The 20,784-nt window shown below is 42.0% G+C and overlaps 2 protein-coding genes and 2 long non-coding RNA genes across 23 annotated transcripts; 3 read left to right on the top strand and 1 right to left on the bottom strand.

The window, feature by feature from the left end:
- The first annotated feature begins 413 nt into the window (after positions 1 to 413).
- On the top strand, positions 414 to 10,573 carry LOC147127543 (uncharacterized). Of its 9 annotated transcripts, none has more exons than XM_086020052.1 (12): positions 7,735 to 7,951; positions 8,182 to 8,211; positions 8,293 to 8,318; positions 8,575 to 8,619; positions 8,701 to 8,770; positions 8,890 to 9,057; positions 9,285 to 9,351; positions 9,433 to 9,572; positions 9,659 to 9,907; positions 9,989 to 10,123; positions 10,210 to 10,261; positions 10,353 to 10,573. In XM_086020052.1, the coding sequence occupies exons 1-6, from the start codon at positions 7,798 to 7,800 to the stop codon at positions 8,916 to 8,918; spliced, it is 354 nt and encodes a 117-aa protein (XP_085876178.1). In that variant the 5' UTR covers positions 7,735 to 7,797; the 3' UTR covers positions 8,919 to 9,057; positions 9,285 to 9,351; positions 9,433 to 9,572; positions 9,659 to 9,907; positions 9,989 to 10,123; positions 10,210 to 10,261; positions 10,353 to 10,573. The 9 variants fall into 9 exon arrangements, 5 of the variants coding, with proteins under 5 accessions (XP_085876179.1, XP_085876182.1, XP_085876178.1 ...); XM_086020055.1 differs by having other exon boundaries at positions 7,738 to 7,951; positions 8,701 to 8,731; XM_086020053.1 differs by lacking the exons at positions 7,735 to 7,951; positions 8,182 to 8,211; positions 8,293 to 8,318 and adding exons at positions 529 to 1,947; positions 2,019 to 2,189.
- On the top strand, positions 5,522 to 7,026 carry LOC147127544 (uncharacterized). The gene is made up of 2 exons (XR_015084117.1): positions 5,522 to 6,267; positions 6,801 to 7,026. It is a non-coding gene; the product is annotated as an uncharacterized LOC147127544 (long non-coding RNA).
- On the bottom strand, positions 6,976 to 20,509 carry LOC147127545 (uncharacterized). Of its 12 annotated transcripts, XR_015084115.1 has the most exons (11): positions 20,434 to 20,509; positions 18,857 to 18,935; positions 16,192 to 18,201; positions 11,853 to 11,945; positions 10,237 to 10,550; positions 10,010 to 10,089; positions 9,822 to 9,901; positions 9,493 to 9,758; positions 8,697 to 9,359; positions 8,562 to 8,616; positions 6,976 to 7,921 (listed from the first exon to the last, which is right to left on the bottom strand). It is a non-coding gene; the product is annotated as an uncharacterized LOC147127545 (long non-coding RNA). The 12 variants fall into 12 exon arrangements; XR_015084110.1 differs by having other exon boundaries at positions 8,562 to 9,359; XR_015084106.1 differs by lacking the exon at positions 6,976 to 7,921 and having other exon boundaries at positions 7,948 to 9,359; positions 16,192 to 16,334; positions 17,611 to 18,201.
- LOC147127546 (claudin-11-like) lies at positions 17,116 to 18,587 on the top strand. Its single transcript, XM_086020051.1, has 3 exons — positions 17,116 to 17,341; positions 17,535 to 17,699; positions 18,022 to 18,587. Exons 1-3 carry the CDS (start codon positions 17,116 to 17,118, stop codon positions 18,159 to 18,161), a joined length of 531 nt encoding a protein of 176 aa, XP_085876177.1. The 3' UTR covers positions 18,162 to 18,587.
- Positions 20,510 to 20,784: the final 275 nt, after the last annotated feature.

Below are 20,784 nucleotides of genomic sequence, written 5' to 3' on the forward strand. Positions count from 1 at the left end.
GATTGATCTGCTGTACACATGACTCACAAAACGTTTATGGTAAATCAGCTTTCAGGTGAAATTCCATGATGACCCCAAAATGCATTATAAACTTATAATATACCTACAATAAACTGCAGGTGAACTTAATTTGATATTAATTTATTTGTTTATTTATTTACTTTTGAAAAGCACTAGTCCAACCGAAAACAGACAGGGGGCAAAAGCCACTCCAGCATTGTTTACATTTTAAAATGTTTTATATTCATTTACTCAAGTTTAAAAACGTAAAGAATTTGTTTTAAAGTAAGTTAAAAAAAAAAAAAAAAAGACTCGTTTTCCAATTTTCAATTTTGTGCCCAAATGAAAACATGGAGGTAGAAAAAAAAAAAACATAACGGGCGATGTTGACGTTTCAATGTGCTTCGGAAATTGTCGTCCGCAACCCAACAGGTTGCGTAACCGATAAATTGAACCGGAAATTGAATTCCGGGTCGCGCGGTGCATTATGGGTAAGATAATTTCTTCCGCAACCATCTTTGCATGGGGCTAAATAGAGAAAGCTATGATTTGGACCATTTCAACCTGTAGAAAGTTGGGGGGGGGGGGGGGGTCATATTTATTCTATTTTAAACTGTGTCGTTTGATACTCCGTACACTGACCGCCCTCTAATGGGACACGGAAGTTAAGATCGGCCACGGAAGTTTTTAATGACATTTTGCTCGATATGTGCAGCGAACGGGGCGTGTGTACAACACCGGGGATAGAAGAGTGACACATTGCAGGACATTTGTTGTCATTTGCTTTGCCGATGTTAATTAACTGATTTTTGGTGAATATTTTTGTCAATTTATGACACAAACAAACATAACATTTGTGGACTGTCCCTAACTCGTGAATATCGAACGTCAGGCCAATTTTTCCTCGTTGAGCTGCACCCCAATTGTAATAAAATGGTAGAAATGTTCGCATGCGAGAGATTTAGCGCAACCATTTCTCTTATTAAATATCCTTAGGGTTCGAGGGACACCATTGTGTTGGTAGCTATAAGTGCGGGCTCCACTAAATAGACGAGACTGAGACGGCTCCGAATTGAAGGGCTTGCAATCGTTTATTTTACAACGTCAAAACAGTAACTCCCCTGCGCCACAAGAGGGCGCGCAGGTTAGCGCATGCAATGAGTCTCCACCATAACAGCCATCTCGCCCAGACTTCAAATTGTTTTTTTTATTTATTGTATTGTTTGTAAAGTGCTTTGTCACAGCTGTATGAAATGTGCTATATAAATAAAATTGTACTGTAATAAAAGGCCATAATACACAAGTGTTAATCAATAAATTAACATAAAACACTATATACAATTGACACCGGAAAAGAGCCGAAATTTTCAGGTCTGATCAAAAGCCAGCGAATACAAGTGTGTCCGCCTGGGTGATAACATTTTTTTTGGCCACTTATACTCCACTACTAATATAAATAAATAAACACATTATAATAAATAAATAAATATGTATATATGTATGCTCGCAAGCACGCACGTACATACAAAATAAAAAATGTTTTGGACTTTATAATATCCAATGACCAAAAGAGACACGCACCCGGTTTTATTTATTTTATTTTATTTCTACGACAGAAAATCGAATGTAGCACGGGACACAAATGGAAAATCGGCTCGTCTATTTATTTTTGGATTCCCGGAAGTTGTCCCGACAGCATTTCTCGTACTGACCAGAAGCAACGATGTCCTTTCCACAGTGAGCCAAGCAGTCATCATGACGCGTCACCAGGTAGCGCTAGTGAGCAAAGTGCCAATCAACAAACCGACGAAGAAGGCTGGCTTCCATTGGTGCACGTGACGTGAGGCCTGCCGGTGATTTGGAACAGGTGTGCAGAACGGCATTCGTCCAGTGCAGCGCACAGGTGCGGCAAGATGGCGACCGACCGCCCGCTTGGCGTTTTTTCGGGTAAGTGAGCACGCCAGGAAAGGTTTGTCTTTTTTTGGCCGTTTCTCACAATGCCATTTTGTTTGTTGCAGGATTTGCACACTTGAGGGACGCAACTTCGTTTTAACAAGCAGAAACAAAAGATTGGCATGGATTGGTGCACGTGACGTGAGGCCTGCTGGTGATTTGGAACAGGTGTGCAGAAGGGGAATCGTCGAGTGCAGTGCACGGGTGCGGCAAGATGGCGATCGACCGCTTCTCAGGCAAGTGAGCACACGAGCAAATGTTTGTCGTTTTTTGGCCGTTTGGGCAATGCCATTTTGTTTGTTGAAGGATTTGCACACTTGAGGTACGCAACAGCATTTGAGGTTTGAGCACAGCAATCTCAATTCACTTGATTTAGCACATTGTCCTCTTTGTTTGTTTTGTTATGATTTCAAATTATTTTGGTTTGTTTTAATGCTGGCCAGCTTTTTGTTTTTTGTTTCATTGTTGTCAAGTGACAATGCCTTCGTACTCGGCAATTGAACTGTAATGGTTCTTTTTTAACTCATTGTTTGGGGGTTTTATTGAATATGGTGCATTTTATTTCAGGTGGTATGAATGTTTCGCCAATTTGTGATTGTGGTTTTGCGTACCCTTTCACGCCAATTGTCACGCATTTTCATTTAAACCCTTTCCGCTCCAAATGGTCGAAAATCCCGACTGTATTCTTCCGCTGCCGGTTAAAAAAAAAACAAAAAAAAAGAAACCTTTCGCAAGCATTCATTTGTCCGGTTTCCTGTCGGCGGGGACACTTCATCAGATTTGGACGGCAAAGCTAGCCTCATGCCATGCTGTAATTTTGGACTGCAAACCTGAGGTAAGTTGTGCTAAAATGAAAACATGAATGGTCTTAATTTGTACCTGTGCCGATGACAAGTATCTTTCAATACATTTCACAAATTCGGTTAGATGCTAATTCACTGTCGTCAACCACAATGTATTTTCGTCAGCAAACGCTCACATGTATTTTCTTTCGAAACTGTCGCTCTAGCTAGTATCTTTAACTATTACAACCTTCACATGTTCAGTTATAAACGTAATTTCTGTTGATTGTTTGCAGAACTAAATATGAAGGCAGGGCTCCTTCAATACAAAGCAAGCAGATGGACCTCAGACCAGGTGAAAATAATTGTGTAAAGTTTCAGCTTGTTTGACATTTATGGATTGAACTGTGTACAAGTTGACGAGGGGAAGCCACAAAGGAGACGTTGCAATCTAAGACGCAACTGACCGTTTGGTTCTGATGCTTTTGCCGTGTGGATTCTGCAGCGAGTGTTTGGGACAAGAGCCGAGCTGAAGCGTTTCCACTCAGGAAATGGAGTCTCGTTTTGTATTGAGGTAACATCGTAGAATACCACATTGCGTGAAATGCTGGAGAAGGAGCCAGATGGGTCAAAAGTCAGCTCGATGTGTCCGCCTCGCATCGGCCAGTGGGGAGCCTGCAGTCGACGTGAACCTTCATAAGATTTTTGGCCATGATTTGTCGTATGATTCATATCACCGCCCCCCCCCCCCCCCCCCCTTTTCTGGTTAAGACTGTTACACAGCAGCAGTGGAGTGGGATGGTGCAAAGAACCACCAGTTGGGAGTACTCACCACTCAAGCAGCCAATCAGGTGACAAACGCACACCTGCTTTGTACTGACTGTTTTGCAGGATGAACAATGAGCCGGATGGGGCTAACTGGCAATGAAATGAGCTTGTGACGTCCAACTACAGTATATCGTCTGTTGCTGTGTGCAGGAGCCGCTAGGTACGAGAGTCACCTGGGAAAACCACAACAGGGTCAGAAGTATGTGTCAAAATCAAAGTGACTGTGCCAAAAGTAAAACTGTTCGTTTATTTGCTTGTTTAGCAACGGTGGAAGAGGAGCCGGATGCATGGCTGGACCAAGGTAACAAAACTCATGGCAAATATGGAAGTGAGTGGCACACAATGCCCCCCCCCCCTCTCTTCGCAGGGCTCAGAAGGCCATCGGTGTGATGAAAAAGAGGAACGGAGGCTTCAAGATGAACAGCTCTGCTCTTGAGGTGAGTATCAAAGTTGGATGGTTAACATGGATGTCAAGGCCTGTGACGTTCTTTCTTCTTGGTAGCGTTCCCCAACGAGAGGTGCAGACGCTACGGTGCTCGCAGGGCAAAGCGGCAACAATAGGGAGAGTATTTATTTTTTCCTTCTTCCACTTGGTGTGTTTGTCTCCTCTCTGTCACTAACTCACTGGGTGTGCACTCACTGACTGCATTTTGTACAATGATTTGTTGGAGTGACTTGTTCTCTGAAATATTGTTTTGACATGTTTGTATTTTCTTTTGTCTGAAGCGAAATGTGAAGCTTCCTCTTTGTATGTTCTAAAAGTGCTTTTGTACTTGAATTAAAATTGTGAATTGGATAAACCCCTTGGCATGAGCATCTCATTTTAGAGTGGTCTACCAATGTCGTGTCAATTGATCTTTTTGTGTGTCTGTTGCCTGTCATCCTTTTGTCAATGCAGTCTGGTTTTGGCTCAGTCAGGTGCCTGCGTTTCAATCGACCCTAAACCCTGTTTGCCAATTGAGCTAAAGTCAGTAAATGAGTTTGGAGCGATTGAAATGTAAAATCGGGATGGTAGTTATTGCATGTTTCCTTAACACCCCGTGTATAGAAAGAAAAAAAAAAACGACCATGTACAGTAAGGTGTTTTTTTTGTGTGAAAAGACTACCAGGTATAGTAAGGTGGGTTTTTTGGTTTTTTTTGCGAAAAATGAGGTAAGGGTATATAGTAAGGTGTTTTTTTGCAAAATTGAGAAGGGTTTAGCAAGGTGTTTTTTTTTAAACGAGGTGAGGGTATAGTAAGGTGTTTTTTGCGAAAAATTAGGTAAGGGTAAAGTAAGGCGGGGGGGGGGGGGGTTTTGCAAAAATTGAGGTTGGGGTATTGTAAGGTTTGGTTTTTTTTTTGGGTTTTTTTTCGAAAAAAGATGACCATGTATACTGATGACTTTAAAAACATGTGTGAATACATTAGTGTATATTATGCAAAGAGCTTAAAAATGAGAACAAACTCACATACTATAGAACACTAACCCTGTTAACTTACCTGGCTTCAAATCCATACACATCCCTTCCAATACCAAAAGCTTGCTCAGGCTAGCCAGACTTGCATGGGCTGACCGGACACGGACAGTAAGTTTTGTTTTATTCTTTGACAAAAATCAAATACTTGCCACACTAGTGTACATGTAATACATTGGAGAGATCACCAAGGTTGAAGGTCACTCACGTTATGCACAGTCAAGACTTGAACCAAGGATCTTCAGTTGACAAAGCCACAACCTTAACCTCTCAGCCATCTGGGAATTCTCAGGCTAAGCTGCTCCCTGTCAGTGTCATATCGATTGTCAGCTTGGAAAAGACAAAAAGCGCAGGTGGCGCTGTCACCTTCACTCCTCCTGTGGCCTGGTGGTTAGTGATGCGGAATGGAGCCCTAACGTACCCGTGTTCGAATCCAGACACATCCCTTTCCTCTGCCGCGTCAAAAGAGCCAAGCCAAATTCATCAACACGAGTACCTTTTTTTTTTAAGCCACTCTTTGTGTGTGCGCAGACAGTGACTTTTCATCGTTTTGTTAGCCCTCGATCTTGCCATCTTTCGCTCAGTCTCGCAATTTTTGCTTTGCTATTTTATCACCATTATTGGAATGAAATCAAGACTCGACACCAGGAAACTTGAAGGGATTTTTATTGATCTTGAGAAAAGTCAAGTACAGTTTGGGTCATTGTCATTGAAGTACACAAACGTCAACAATTATTGCGATGCCGCATTTTACAGTTTTACGACACCGCCACGATTTATGTTCGTGCTGTCTTGTGCTTGTGCTCTCCGCCTTCGCCTCATATCGCCTCACATTGTCTTTGTTTTCTTATTACGTGAGCACTGATGTGGAATATATATTGATATTAGTAATGTAATACAAGCGGCGCAGTTGTGTTAAACTATGTAAATGTTGCAATGAAAATTAGAGCTGGTTCGCCGCTATGCTATAAGCGGACCCCATTTTATATGCTGTATGTACTTTATACATTATTGGGCTTCATGTTTTTTTGTTCAGGACATGTTTATCCAATATACTGTGTTTCAAGGCCACGATTTATGTTAGAGCTCGTGTTGTTGTTGAGGAGTACAGTGGCTTGTGCTTGTGTTCTTCGTCTTCGCCTCACATTGTCTTTGTTTTCTTATTAGCGTGGTGGACCTTTGCTGCTGCAGACTGAGATCCTTGAGGGGATAACCGCTGCATCTTCAACTTTTTGTTCGCTCACTCCAGGCAACCACTCACATCTACACAACACACAAATATCCTTTAGCACACATACATAAGAGCTCTGGACAGTATTTTTGTTTTGGCTAGCCGGTCTTTATTCTTTTGGACGTTGAAATGACATTGAGGAATTTTTCGTTCCTTATGTTTTTGGGTTGTTTTTTTTTGCTCCCGCGTAGACCGTGTCAGAAAAAAATGACATTGTATAGTAAGGGTATAGTAAGGCGTTTTTTGCGAAAAAAAAAATGTCAATCGTTTTTTTTTGGGGGGGGGGGGGATGACAATGTATAGTAAGGCGGTTTTTTTGCGAACAAAATGACAATCGTTTTTTTCTGAAATAAATGACAATGTATAGTAAGGGTATATAGTAAGACGTTTTTTTTGCGGGAAAAAACGACTTACTTTTCCCTTACTATACATGGTCGTTTTTGGGGCTCCTTTGTGGGGCCCTCGGAAAGTCTTCCTTTTTTTTCTCCCCAATAGTATTAATAGTTACTATTATTAAATTTGATTTCACCACGTTTCGTTGTGTGTTGCAGGTTAAGGCTACAGACCTGTCGGACCAGTAGCGACCCACACACTCCCCCCAACCAACGAGACGAGACGCTTCTCAACCTCCCAGCAGATTTGCCTTTATCGACAAAGCATCTTGAAACTAAAACACAAACTAAACATTTGGGACTGTTAATGAAGCAGACAAGAAAAGACTTGTGTGTTTTATTCAAGCACTTTATTCACGATCACTAATAAAGCAACGTAACAAACGACACTGCCTCTTTATCATGTTTGTCCTCAATTTCAAACCAAGGTGACTTTGCAAACTCTCTCCTGATGGATGTCATCATGAAGTTAGTGGTAGTAAACACCGGTGGGGTGGGGGGTTATTTGTTAGGTTAGAATGTCATCACAGAGTCCACGTGGAATGTGTAAGTGACCACTTCACGAGAGATGCCAACCCTCTCCCCAGTAACATGTAACTGAGGATAAGCAGCTCGGGTAATGGCCGGATAGATGGATGTTTGGAAGACAATAGAAAACTGTTGACTGCGATTCAATAAATACACAAAAAAATTCCGAAAATTCTCCGACAAGATAGTCGAGTGGTATAAGAAGTACCTTGGTGTTCGGGAGATCCGGGTTCGAGCCTCACTCTTTGCGCCATTTACAAATTAAATGGTGGACAAAGCAAGAATCGAACCCGGGTTTACCAAAGACCAAACCATGACACAAACCATTCGACCATGACAGATTTACTTTGACCCCTCGGTCGGCTATATATATATATATATACACATATATATGCATCTGTACTGCGTCATTATATCTGATGTATACTACCAAGAGAGACAATGGGATGACCTAGATGGTAGTCAAGTGGTAAACACATCCATGTTATATGCGGACAACCCGGGTTCAAACCCCTCAAAGTGCTTATGACAATCCTTCTATTATGTCGCTCCCGTATTTTCAATGTACACAACTTCTTTACTAGCGTCGGCTACTTGGCTTTCTGTGTAAAATATTTTTTTTTTGTTTATGTGGGGCGGACGTGACGTCATCACCGGAAACCTATTTAAATCGGGGGAAAAAGAGTCATTCTTTCCCAGCTCGCTGACAGCCCCAGGTCGTCCTCGTCCACCTGCTTCTCCGCACACATCTCCTGCACAAAATCATCCACAACTTGGACAAGGTGAGTGCTCAATCTTTAATAGCCTCTTAAAACTCACTGCTTTTGCTCACTGCGAGCTAAAGTAGCACTTTTGGCGTGCTCGCGCCTTGCTAACATGCTAAGCTAAAGCGTTTGCAATTAACGCTTCCTTCGACTTGAAATTGCACCAAAACGCGTTTTTTATTTTTATTCAACAGAAATGCAGTTAATTTGTGTGACTATGACTAAGCATTTGTTCAAACCTTTTCCAGCATCTGGACCAAAGTGCCGTTTTGCCGCAGGTAAGTAGACAATACTTCATAATTAAACTGAAGAGTACATTTTCATGCATGCGTGTTAACTTGTTTCATTTCCGTCCACAGCCTTGCATCTTCAGAAGAACGGCCAGGTTGACTGCAAAATGGCACAATTGCTGTGTTTTATATACAAGATATCATTATTAAACAGACTAAATCAAGTATCTGTGTGTGTTGGTTCTTCTTTCCGTCTGTTTAACCGAATGGCCCAAATGACTTAAAATGGCTGACTTCCTGTTTTTTTTGGGACATGGCGTCATGACTTTTGCATGTCCACCAAATGTCAGGTTGCTAAATCACTACCTTGTCAGACTATTTTCAAGTGGAATGCTTACGTTTGTCTTTCAGGCCAGCATGCTGTTGAAGAGGCGTCCAGCCCTGCTCCCCTCACTGGTAAAACACACACACACACACACACGCGCTTTCATACATGTACAAATGTTTGACTAATTATTTCCACATGTGCTGACCAAGGGGCCTCCTGTGATCTTCTCAATCAGCAAAGGTGTGTCAAATCCAGGTCACAGTTTGACTTGGGCCACAGGTGCGTCCACTCAAGCACCTGCGGCAGGGGTTTTACTTCTGGACCTGGATTTGACACCTGAGTCAGGTAGGAACATGCACTCATTGGCAACATTAATGTTTGCTGCACTATCACTCCAGGAAGAAGCACCAGCCGAGATTCTGGATGAAACCGAAGGAGGCTCAGGAGACCCGATGTGACTTTCCAGCGGTGTCCCATCCGAACTTTTGCTGTTTTTTCCCTCCGCCTCCTTTTCTGCAGTCATGCCAGAGCTTCGAGAGCTGTGGAACAAAATGGCGGCGTATCAAGTGAGCATTTTTTTTTTTCTCTCTGCAGTTTTGCCAAAGTTGCAGTCAGGACATTCCAATCCTGTTTCTTGAATGTTTTGTCTCCCTGCTGCGACACAGCCGATTGAAATGATCAGGCTCCTAAAGAGCTTGCTGATTATTTGAATCGCAATGGAAAACAGGATTGAAGACCTTGGTCAACAAGTGACTCTGCCTTTTTTTTTTTTTGTCCTGCTCTTGTCCACCAGGTGGCGCTGAAGAACCTGATGACTGCAGCATGGATCAACTTGTCAAGTCGAGCTCCCCTTGGTCAAGGTTGGGACCTGTTGCAAAATTCAAACTTGATGAATCAAAGTACTTGACTTTTTTTTTTTTTTTTTTTTTCTTTTTTCCTAGGTGGTGCTATGATCAACTTGCTGACCGGTTAAACGGGCTACAAAAAAACTTGGCACTCGCCTGCACTGCAGCGTCCAGTAAGGGTGCCGTCGGGGACTCTTCCACCTGCTGGGCAAAGAAATTCTCCATAAATGTGGAAGGTCCTCAAAGCTGCCAACATTTTTGATATTAAAACATGCAAATAAAAGTAGTAAAAACAGCAGCTTGTCTGGTCCGTCGTTTGTAGTCTTTGCAGCTTTGTCCCTCCGGGAGAAGTCTGAGGAGCTTGAGCAGCGACGAGGAGACTTTCCATGCGTGTTCCAGATGACTGCATCAATGGGGCGCTCCTGCAGAAGCGTAACAGTAAAACGGAACTGCATTTCAGGTTAGTCATAGAATTATCTGCTCACATGTTCCTTGTCCAGCAGATGGCGCCACTGCAGTGCTGCAACGTGACTCAAAGTGCGGCTGCTGAGGAAGAGTCCCTCCTCTGTTGGTAAGAAAAGCAACATTTCATTTCGGCTAGCATGTTCCAGTTGTCTCGACAAAGTGGAATGATTTTTGTTCTTGTGTCTAGTTGTGGCGCACGATGGAGTACCTGCTCACAGCCAAGCAGCAACACTTTAGCCTTTGTTGCTTGCTCATCAGCGAGGTGCTGAAGCCAAACTTGGAGGCAACCTGAGAAGAAATGGGAGACAGTTACACTTTGACGGTATGATCTTAAAATTCTTTTCACCGCACAATCCTCATGACAACCTTTCTGACCCAATACTTTTTTTTTTCTTCCCCTTTTTGTAGGCAGCAAGATCATCTTCCGTAACGCACCTGTGAAGACTTGTCTTGATCGCTGGTAGGTTTCAAGTCCAAACATCTTCTGCACTAGACGTTGACTTGACTTTTGACTTGCTCATGTTTTTTTTTTTTTTTTTTTTTTGTCTTAGGTCCACACGCTTCTCGCTGGCCGACCGTCGTCCAACTTGCAACTTTGTCTCCTGGCTGGCCGACCGCTTGCGCACTTGGCAACGAGCAGATTGTCGTCCGACTTGCAACTTTGTCTTCTTGCCGGCCGACTACTTCACCACCAAGCAACGAACAGACTGTCGTCCGACTTGTAACTTGTTTGTTTGTGATTGTCTACTCTGCAAAAGAAATAAAGCTTGATTACAACTAACACTTAACATCTCAACTTCATTCTTACACACATCACAAAAAACTAGCTTAAATAAAAGCAAACAAAACAAAAAAACCAAAAATAATTTTTCTAAATTTTTTTCACATTTTTTCAAATTTTTTTTTCGCAATTTTTTTTCCCAATTTTTTATTTTTTTTTATTTTTATTTTTATTTTTTTTTTCGGGACTGGGAGGTGAGGGAAATATTGGAAAGTGGGTGTGGCAAGGCTGGAGTAAGGCTTTCTGATTCGCTGATGGGTCTGGAAGTGGGTGGAGCAATGCGGATAAAAGGCTGCGATTGGTCAAAGGGTGGGCGTGGCTATGCAAATGAGGCGTCTTGTGATTGGTTGATGTAAAAGTGGGCGTGGCTATGCAAATTTGGGGCACTCTGATTGGTCGGATTGGCAAGTTACTGCATTCTGATTGGCTATGCAAATTCAAGCCGCGCTGTGATTGGTGGATTCAAAATTGGGCGGAGTTAGGGGCGGTCCTAGCAGCAGATGGGGTTTTTTTTAAGGCACTTTTGAGTCTTCGGGTCAAAGTTGCACTTCAGTCACTACATGAGACAAGTTTTTTACTATTCCCCTCAATCTCACATGACCCAAAGCTCGATGAATTTAAAAGATTGCTCGAGTTTTGAGTCATGAGGAGACAAACAGGAGTAGTAATGAGAAACTTGTGTCCACAGTAGTCGTGACTGACGTGCAACTCTCACCTCAAGACTTCAACTTTGACTTTGGAATAGTTTTCCACTGCAGCAACCGGCACGCACGAGGGCAGATTTAGCAATAAAACACAAAAGACTCCAATCCAAGTTGAACAATTTATTGGACAGAGAAGCTAACGTGACAATTTGAAAGCATTTCGCCAGTCAATGTTCGTGCGTTGCACTCACAGACACTGACGATGGAAGCAGCTTGAGTGTCGGCTGCTTGACGAGCTCATGTGTGATGTCACTTACTTCAAATGAGGCCATGGCACCAAAGGGGGACGTGAGCACACTGGGACAAAAACTAAGTGTACAGCACAACACCATCGTCACGTTTTGAAATGACACTGATGTCAACCAAGTTAGTCCAAAATAAATATCCTTTTTTTTTTTTTTAATGGGACATTATTTTTTAACTGACTTGGCCCACACCATTGTCATTCAAAAACATGTCTGACTACGGTGTTGTGCTTGACAGCGTCATGCACTCACGTCCACCTTGTGGTGCGATGCGACATCACACGTCAGCTCGTCAAGCGCACGACACTGCTCGGTACTCACACGGCGGCGTCCAGATGCAGCTTGGCCAATCCTTCCGCATGTCGCCGCGAGTCCGTCGGCTGCGCCGTTGAGCACGAAGCCGCCTCCATCCATCTGGTCAGGCAGAAAGTAAAAGCAGTAAGTAACGCTCTTCTGCAGTAACAATCAATGTGCTGGTGGCTTTCTCTCCACACCTGACAGCCAATGAGCAACTCATGCTCCTCTCAATCAACTGGTCAAGTCCAGCAGGGCCTCAAAGTCCGCCAACTGAAAATACTTCGCCCATGTGTTCAAATTGTTAAATAATGTTCAAACAACATTGACGATGTAAGATTACACCGTTTTCTTTGTTCTTTTTCCCCTGGCCCAAATAATCCTTTGCATTAGAAATTCAAATGATCAATTGGGGAAATCGCAGATTAAATTGTCCATTAATGCGATTTTGGACTCTAATTAGGGATGTCAAAATTCAAGTGTTCATTCTGGAGATGAATTTAAATTTCATAAAGCGTTAAAAATAAAGAAAAAATAAACACTCAAATTTGATTTAATTCCTGTGGCAGCTGACCTCTGCTCACCTCGCAGCCAAACTTAAGAGGAGAGTCACTGGCGCAAAGACAGACTTTTACATCGTTTCACTTTGAAAAGTTACTCATTGGAGAAATCCGAAATATGTCTTTGGCATATCGTTCAACAGTTGTAAGTCTATAAAATACAAATTTAATTATACAGCGCATTTCATAACAGCTGCAGCTGTAACAAAGCACTTGACATCACAATAACAAAAAATAGCAATATAACATACAGTTGGTTGCGAAAGTATTCATACCCATGAGCAACACTCATAGAACAGAGCAAAAGTGTGTTTCACCTATTTGCGTGAAAGAAAATAGCACAAACACAGCAATCCATCACTGCTTTTGTTCATAAGCACTCTTTACGGCTCAGGAAGAACAAAGTGAAGGTTCTAGACTAGAATCGAAAAATGGTCCAAACAACAGTGCGCAAAACGCCCTGCTGGCTATCCAAAGCTATTGGAAGCCGTTTTGGATGGCAAAGGAGCTGCAGCCAAGTACTGATTATGATTTGATGACTTGGTGTGAATACTTTTGCAACACTCAAATACAGACTTTTGCAATCTATCTATAGTCAAAAGTGCTTATCGTCGCTGTCATGTCAGATAGGCGGGGACTATTTTCATTTTTGTAAAAGTATTTTTTATTTTATTTCAGTTTTAGATTTTTCATTCATTTTATTTCACCATAACAACCTTGGTATCTTGCAACTTTTTTTAAACAAAAGAGAGGGTTGGAAAAGTCACAACATTTTTGTAAAAAAGGTACAAAGTTAGCACCACTGAGCAGCCCTAGCTGCTGTCACAAAGCCCCAGGTTGTCAAGGTAAGTCAAAACCTTCCTTTAGGCACCTGAGAACTCTTGAATTGAAGAAAAAAAATAATGATTTCTTTAATACAGAGAAATTAAATTCATTCATTTTAAATAGTGCTGTCAAGCGATTAAATTTTTTAAAATAATTGCAAAATTTTCCATTATTAATTGCGATCAATCTTATTTTTCAACTACATTTTTACGGAGCTTGGAAACGATATTTGCTTGAGTAAAATCTTGGAATTAATTATTAAATTATTTTGGCTTTCTCCAATGAGCCGTCGAGCAACTTTTTAAAGTAAAACGACGTAAAAGTCTGTCTTTGCAACAGTGACTCTCCCCTAAGTTTGACTGGACAGTGAGCAGAGGTCAGCTGCTACAGGAAGTAAATAAAACTGAATTAACTGAGTTCTTTTTTTTTTTTTGTGCCTTATAAAATTTAATCTCCTTAGTTAATGCTTTAAATTTGACAGCCCGAATTTTAAAAATGTCAAACACAGACACGATTTAAACTAAAAGTAACAACATTGGGTGTCATTAGACTATGCCGGTGTCCCTAATGTTTTGACCCTCTGGAGCCACCAGTGGCAGAATGCTACATAGAAGAAAATAGAAGGAAGCAGCAGCTGCATGCAGTACCTTTTGAAGAAGATGTTGATGGTGAGATGTGCAGGAAGACGACCAGCAGCAGGTGAACATGCATGGGAGAGATTTGCCCCCCCCCAAAAAAATTAGTCACACAAATGCATCCGCGATGTTCACGTGTTTTTCAGATCCACAAAAATATTGGTGATTTTCACGGTTTTTTTGTTTTTGGTTGTTTTTTAAGTTGTGTGTGTGTGCCTTTATCATGACTGTTGATTGTCAAATGTACGTTTGTATCTCAGCGGACAACCGTATTTCTTTATTTCCGTAAGATATTCCCACACTGGAGGCTGACATTTCAATCGCGCAATCAGCAAAGGCGCTGCAACTGCGTCCGTCTGTCGGACTGCGCGTCACTCGGAATATCCGAGTCGGGGTCTTTGCCACGTTAACGGCCGTCGAACTGAACTAGCAGCGATCGCTTCGAACGGATCATAACGGGAACGTCACATCAAACATTGACAACGCTCGCCGAGACGAAAGGAAATAAGTGCATCGATGCATTCAAATGTTAATGACTACAAAAATCAAAACAATGACATAGGCCTATATCACGCTTCGATCCTTCATTCTAGTGGTTGGGATGCCAAACATTAGTCTATGTCTACTACCCAGTCCCCTGAAATAAAAAAAAACAACAAATCTTTTGGTGCCGAAGACTTTGTCAAGGCCTGGATATCAATAAAAAAAAAAGTTAAATGTTTACATGTTCAATTGTTCTAAGGTGTTAAAAATGATAAACATGTATTTTTTATGTTATCAAAATGTTTTTTGCTATAGTATCTTTTTTGTCTCTTTTTCAAGTTATATTTGCTGTTTCGTCGGCCGCTGCTTGTTGCAAAACATTTTGCAAATATATCTTGAGTCACTGTCGATCTTTACATACGAAACTACAGTATGCCAACCTAGACGACTATACAACAGTAAATATGGTCATGCTGTACCACACCAAAAAAGGTGAGTCTTGGAGTAAGGAAAAAATGTTGAGAAAATAGAGAGCCTTTGTGGAGACGGGTGGCGACAAACTACTCAATAAAGGAGGTAAATGCAACTTTATTTATTTAATGAATGTATCTGACCTCTAAAATACGCTGAGGTACGGGAGCGGGCGGGATAGAAGTCGCTTTCACCGATGGGTCATGCAGGATTTAAAATATTTTTAATTATTCTTTTATATATATAGACTGAGATTTTTTTTTCTCTTGTGGGAGTCGGATGGTACGCGAGTAAAAATCCACTCCGGTGTTATCTATCTCACACACAACAGTTGACAACATTGACGTGTTTTAAAGGCCATCCCTCTTTTGTCCGCTAGAGGGCAGTGTCTCTATCTCCAACAATCCGTGAATCATTTGTTCATTAGTTGTTGTTTTTTAACAAAACGGGTAGTAAAAAAATAAATTTGAAAAAAAAAAATTGTTTTCTCAATATTCATTCCAAAAACCAAAATAAAACAAAAGTGACAACAGATCTTATTTCCAACATGTTTGTTGTACAAGTAAGGCGTTCTTCTGCTACCAATTATGTCAAATAAACACACAAAAGATCCGCTTTCCGTTCCAATTTCAAAGTTTAAAAAAAAACGGGATATAGCGAATTCCCGTTAAATGAAAACAGCAACACTGCCTACAGCGGAAAGAGTAAGGATTGCCTTTTCCACACATGTAAGAGACTTGTGTGTGTGCGTGTGAGAACATTTTGAAACGGCGTGCCTGCTGATCCACAAATGCACATTCGACACGCAACACGCAGAATTGAATATTTACACGATAAGTCATGATAAATTACCCCCCCCCCCCCCCCCCCCCCCCAAAAAAAAAAAAAAAACAACAACGTGAAAATCACGAAGATAATGGTGGACCCGAAAAGCAAATCTTGGTGCAACCTAATGTTTCAATTCAACAACATAAATATTTTGTTATTTAAGTGAGATACATTTGTGAAAATCACAAATACTTGTGGATTTGAAAAACACGTGAAAAGCACTGATGCATTTGTGTGAATAATTTTGAGACAAATCTCTCCCCTATGTGAAGCCATCATTCTTCCATTGTGGACATCAGCTTTGGGGTGGAAAACATACAAAACAACATTCAAGCCAAACGCTTTTCTTGATTGACTTTTGATTGACAGCTGAGTTCGACTTGTGGGCGTGCTAGCTAACGCGCCACCTTTGTTGATATTGTTTTACATAGCTAGCAAGCTTCCAGTGCGAGTAACAATAAACAAACTAGAAGGCCTCAGTGTCGTAATTATGCTCCTAAATAGTGTACATACATTCGTGCATAAATGGTAAATAGACAGTTTAAAAATGTTTAAATTACTCACTGAAAACACAGCTGCCAGTCACTGGGGGGGCTTGGTCACAAACCGGATGTGTACAATTATTCTTCTTTTTCTGCTGCTGCTGCTGCTTCTTCGTCTTGTTTTTAGCGGGTTGGTTAGGTCTCCTTGGTGCATATCGCCACCGACTGGACAGGAGAGCACAAAGCCATTTAGCAATCTATCTATCTACCGTAGGTCAAAGAATGTGTACGACTGTACGGTATGTGAAGGCTAAATTCAGACTGAAAATAAAACTTTTTTTTTTTTTAGACTTTTCCTTACTCTTTCCAGACAACAAAAAAGAAAATTAAGCTTTATTTCAATGTTGGTGTTTGTATTTTGAAATAAAAATCAAATAATGAGTCGTTTTTTCATATGTTTAGATAAAATAAAACTAATTATTAGAATTTTACTTACTCGTTCCAGGAAGCAAATTAGAAAATCAAGCGTTATTTTCGTGTTTTGATATTTTAAATGACAATCAAATAAGGGGTCTTTTTTTTTTTTCATTTTTAATATCTGTTTCCAAACGAAATATCCCTGGCGATATGCATGTTTGCCACCTGTTGACCAAAAAGTCAAGTTGTTGTTGTTTCATGTGCGTCCAGCAGGAGGCCTCGTGGACGCAGGTGAGCAGTTGGAAAAGTTGTTTCTGAATTTTCCTCAAGACATTTTTCATGCTGTCCAGCATCTGGCTCGTTTTTGGCCCGCATGCATCTGCTTCAGATTAACTTTAGTGCGTCCACGTGACTTTTTGCACCTTTTCTGCACCGCACCCATTAAAATTCAGCACAGTGCACTCCAGCACCAGCAGTCCACACCTCAGGAGTTGATCTGATGTTTAGGGAATACGTGTAGTTATTATTTCATATTTCTCATCTCATTTTCATCTTTCTTTGAGGGTTTTGAAGGCATCTTGTGCGTGTGATGTCTCCGGTGTGTCGGCAGGCTTGCGGCAGTTTGTCCAGCTTGGCGGGCTGGGTGTGCCTCATCGTCGCCACGGCGACCAACGATTGGGTGCGCACCTGCGACTACAGCGTGGCCACCTGCGTGCGGATGGACGAGTTGGGGGACCGCGGCCTGTGGGCCGAGTGCGTCATCGCGCCCGCGCTCTACCACTGCACCGCACTCAACCAGATCCTCAATCTCCCCGGTAACCTGCACGACCTCAAACACTGCCACCGCCGCGACGTCCTCAGCATCATGACGTCATCTTGACACGATCACATTAATACGGACATCTCGTAGCGTGTGCGAGTGACAGAGACAAGTGCGTTGAAATCGTGCTGTTTGGTATGTATCATCGCGGTTCTTTTTTTGTTTTGTTTTATGAAGTGTTTTGTCAGCCCACGTGCAGGCGTCCCGTGCCATGATGGTGTGCGCGTGCCTGCTGGGTCTTCCTGCCATGTTGTTGGTGCTCACCTCCACTTCGTGCGTTCGTCTGCCACATGACTCCGCCGCCAGCAAGAAGAGGCGGGCCCGGGTGGGCGGCGGCCTCATCTTACTCATGGGTGAGGGCGCGTGTGTGTGAGAGAGTGAGTGAATGAGAGAGAGAGAGAGAGAGAGAGAGAGAGAGAGAGAGCGAGCGAGCGAGCAGTGTGCCAGTGGGAGTATGTGTGTGAATGTAAAAGTTTGTGTGAGAGTTTGTGTTTTTGTGTACATGACTGTAAATATTTAAACGTGTCCATTTTGTGTGAATAGTGTGTGAGTTTTAGCATGAGTTAGTGAGTTCCTATGTGTGCCCCAATAGTGCGTGCGTGAGAGAGTTTGTGAGCATGAGAGTTTGTGTACGCGTGAGTGTGTGAGTAATGCCGCGCGTGCGTGTGTCCTCAGCCGCGCTGGGCCTGGCGTCCACCGTGTGGTTCCCGGTGGGTGTCCACCAGGACTCCTCCCGTGGCCTGGTGGTCAGTGATGCGGAATGGAGACCTAATGTACCTGGGTTCAAATCCAGACACATCCCTTACAAAAGCTAGCTCAGGCTAGGCAGACTTGGATGGGTAGGCCGGACAAGCACTGGACAGTGTGAGCGAAGATAGGAGGAGGGTCAGGCAGGATAGGAGGGGGAGGTCAGGATAGGTAGGGAGAAAAAAAAAAAAGCCTCAGCCTTGCATCCAGCCAATCGCCAGTGCCTCCAAAGTGTTTTGATACATGACAACATTTATAGAAGTGAAAGCAAGCAGGCTGCGCACTAGGCGCGGTGGCGCTGCTCAAGTCGCACACACAAACATTGACAACAGGCAGCTTAAGTGTTGTGTGCTTGACGAGCTCGTGTGTGATGTCACTTACTTCTAATGACACACGCAAACTTAGTGGCGCCAAGGAGGACGTGAGTACATCTGACATCTTGCACTCAAGTGCCATGTACTGCACAACATCATCATCACACACTTCTGGACATGTTTTGAAGTGACAATAATGTGAAACAAGTTAATAAAAAAATATATAATTTTTTTTTTAAATTAAACATTACATTTTTTTTTTTTTTTAACTAACTTGACCCACATCATTGTCATTTAAAAACATGTCCATAAGTGTCTGACGATGTTCGTGTTGTCTATGTGTGAGGCAGAAGTTGAGTGAGAGAAGTCGGCGCACTCATGTCCACCTTGTGGTGCAATGTGATATCACACATCAGCTCCTCAGGCACACAACAGAGCTCAATACTCACACGGGTCCAAATGCAGGTTGCGTCAAGTCTGTGGGTTGCACCTTTGAGCCCGAAGCCTCCTTCATTGTCTCCGGTAAGGCTGAAAAGACAAACACAAGCAGTGAGTAACACTCCTCTGCACAAAAAAAGTTTTCTCTTTCATTCTAATATTGATGTCATATTAGCTTAAGTGGTAAAGTTTCACTTTTAACACGTACATTTTCCAAATGTGCCCACACGTAATGAGTATGTGTGAGCAATCAGCTGGTTGCTTTCTCTCCACACCTGACAGAACTAACAACTCATGCTTCTTTTAATAAACTGGTCAACCAGGCTTCAAAGTCCTCCCACTGAAAATACTCCGTTTATGTGCTAAAATATTGAGTAGTTCAATATTGTTCAACCATAGACAAAAAATAAAACTACTACAACCGGCAACAAAACTACTCCTCTGATATCATTAATCATATATAAATCGCCCGAAAATTCATGTGGACATCTATACTCACACCCACTTCAAATTATTATTAAAATTCAGTGAGTAAAGATTTATTCATTTATTTTTTTGTGCTCACGCCTAAATCACTATACACCAAGTTATTTATGTGAGCAGCAGCTAGAAGAACGTCTTCGTGTCAGAGCAAAACATGCTTGGGGGAAACAAATTACTGCCGTATGTTGTTTTCCGAGTTGTGTTAAATAAACACAAATTAAATATAAGATAAAGGCTCATTTTCCGTTTTTCAATTTACAAGTTTTAAACAAAAAACGGGAGATGGCTTAATCCCGTTCAATACAGACAGCAACACTGCTACCTAGCGGACACAGCAGGAATGGCCTTTCAACGCGTGAATGTTGAGAACTGCTGTCTGTCAAACTAACGTTTGTGTCAAAAACAAACGCACATTCGAAGCTTCACACGAAGAATTGCATATTTACAAATGATAAATCATGATGAATGCGCACACACACATGAAAAAACACATCGAAATCGCAAATATATTTGTGCATCTGAAAAACACGTGAAAATCACGACAGTATTTGTGTGAAGAATTTTGAGACAAATCTCTCCCCATATGTAAAGCCATCACTTCCAGTGCTATGGAAAACATACAAAACAACTTTTAAGTCAAACGCGTTCCTATTGATGTCCGCTGATAGTGTAGTGGTACACACGCCTGAGTTGTGTGCGGGCAGCGTGGGATCGATTCCCGCTCAGTGAGTGTCTATGTGTGCCCTGCGACTGGCTGGCGACCAGTTCGGGGTGTAGTCTGCCTTCGCCCATTGACGGCTGGGATAGGCTCCAGCAACTCCCCGCGACCCTGTATAGGATAAGCGGTTTGGAAGATGATGACAGGATGAGATGGCGTTCCTATTGATTGACAGCTGAGTGCAACTTGTGGGCGTGCTAGCTGACTAGCGACATTTGTTGATATTGTTTTAGATAGCTAGCTAGGTTCCAGTGACGAAGCGAGTAACAATGAACAAATGAACAAAATAGAGGGCCTAAGTGTCATAATTGTGCTCCTAAATTGTGTACTTACATATATTTACATATAAACGGCAAGTAGACGGTTTAAAATGTTTAAATTACTCACTGAAAACACGGCTGGTAGTCACCGGAAGACCTCCTCGTGAAACCGGATGTGTACACTTCTTCTGCTTCTTCGTCTTCCTTAAAGTTTTTGGGCGGATTACAACTCCTTGGTGCACATCACCACCCACTGTACAGGTGATCGCAATGGCATTTGGCAAGCAATGTTATCCTTCGATGTTATCTACCGTAGTTCAAAGCCAAAAGTCTTGCAAACGAAATTATTTCAAGTGTGGTTGATGAGTAACTAAATGAAAAATGAAATAATTTGTTTATTTAAATAATTAGCTGTTGTGTCTACATGTAATTGTTATCTCATTTAAATGTTGAAAATAAACAATGTTGTTCCCTGTAT

The sequence above is a fragment of the Filicampus tigris genome, chromosome 21 (genome assembly GCF_054856515.1).
Source record: "Filicampus tigris isolate MCC_2025a chromosome 21, RoL_Ftig_1.0, whole genome shotgun sequence".
Lineage (NCBI taxonomy): Eukaryota > Metazoa > Chordata > Actinopteri > Syngnathiformes > Syngnathidae > Filicampus > Filicampus tigris.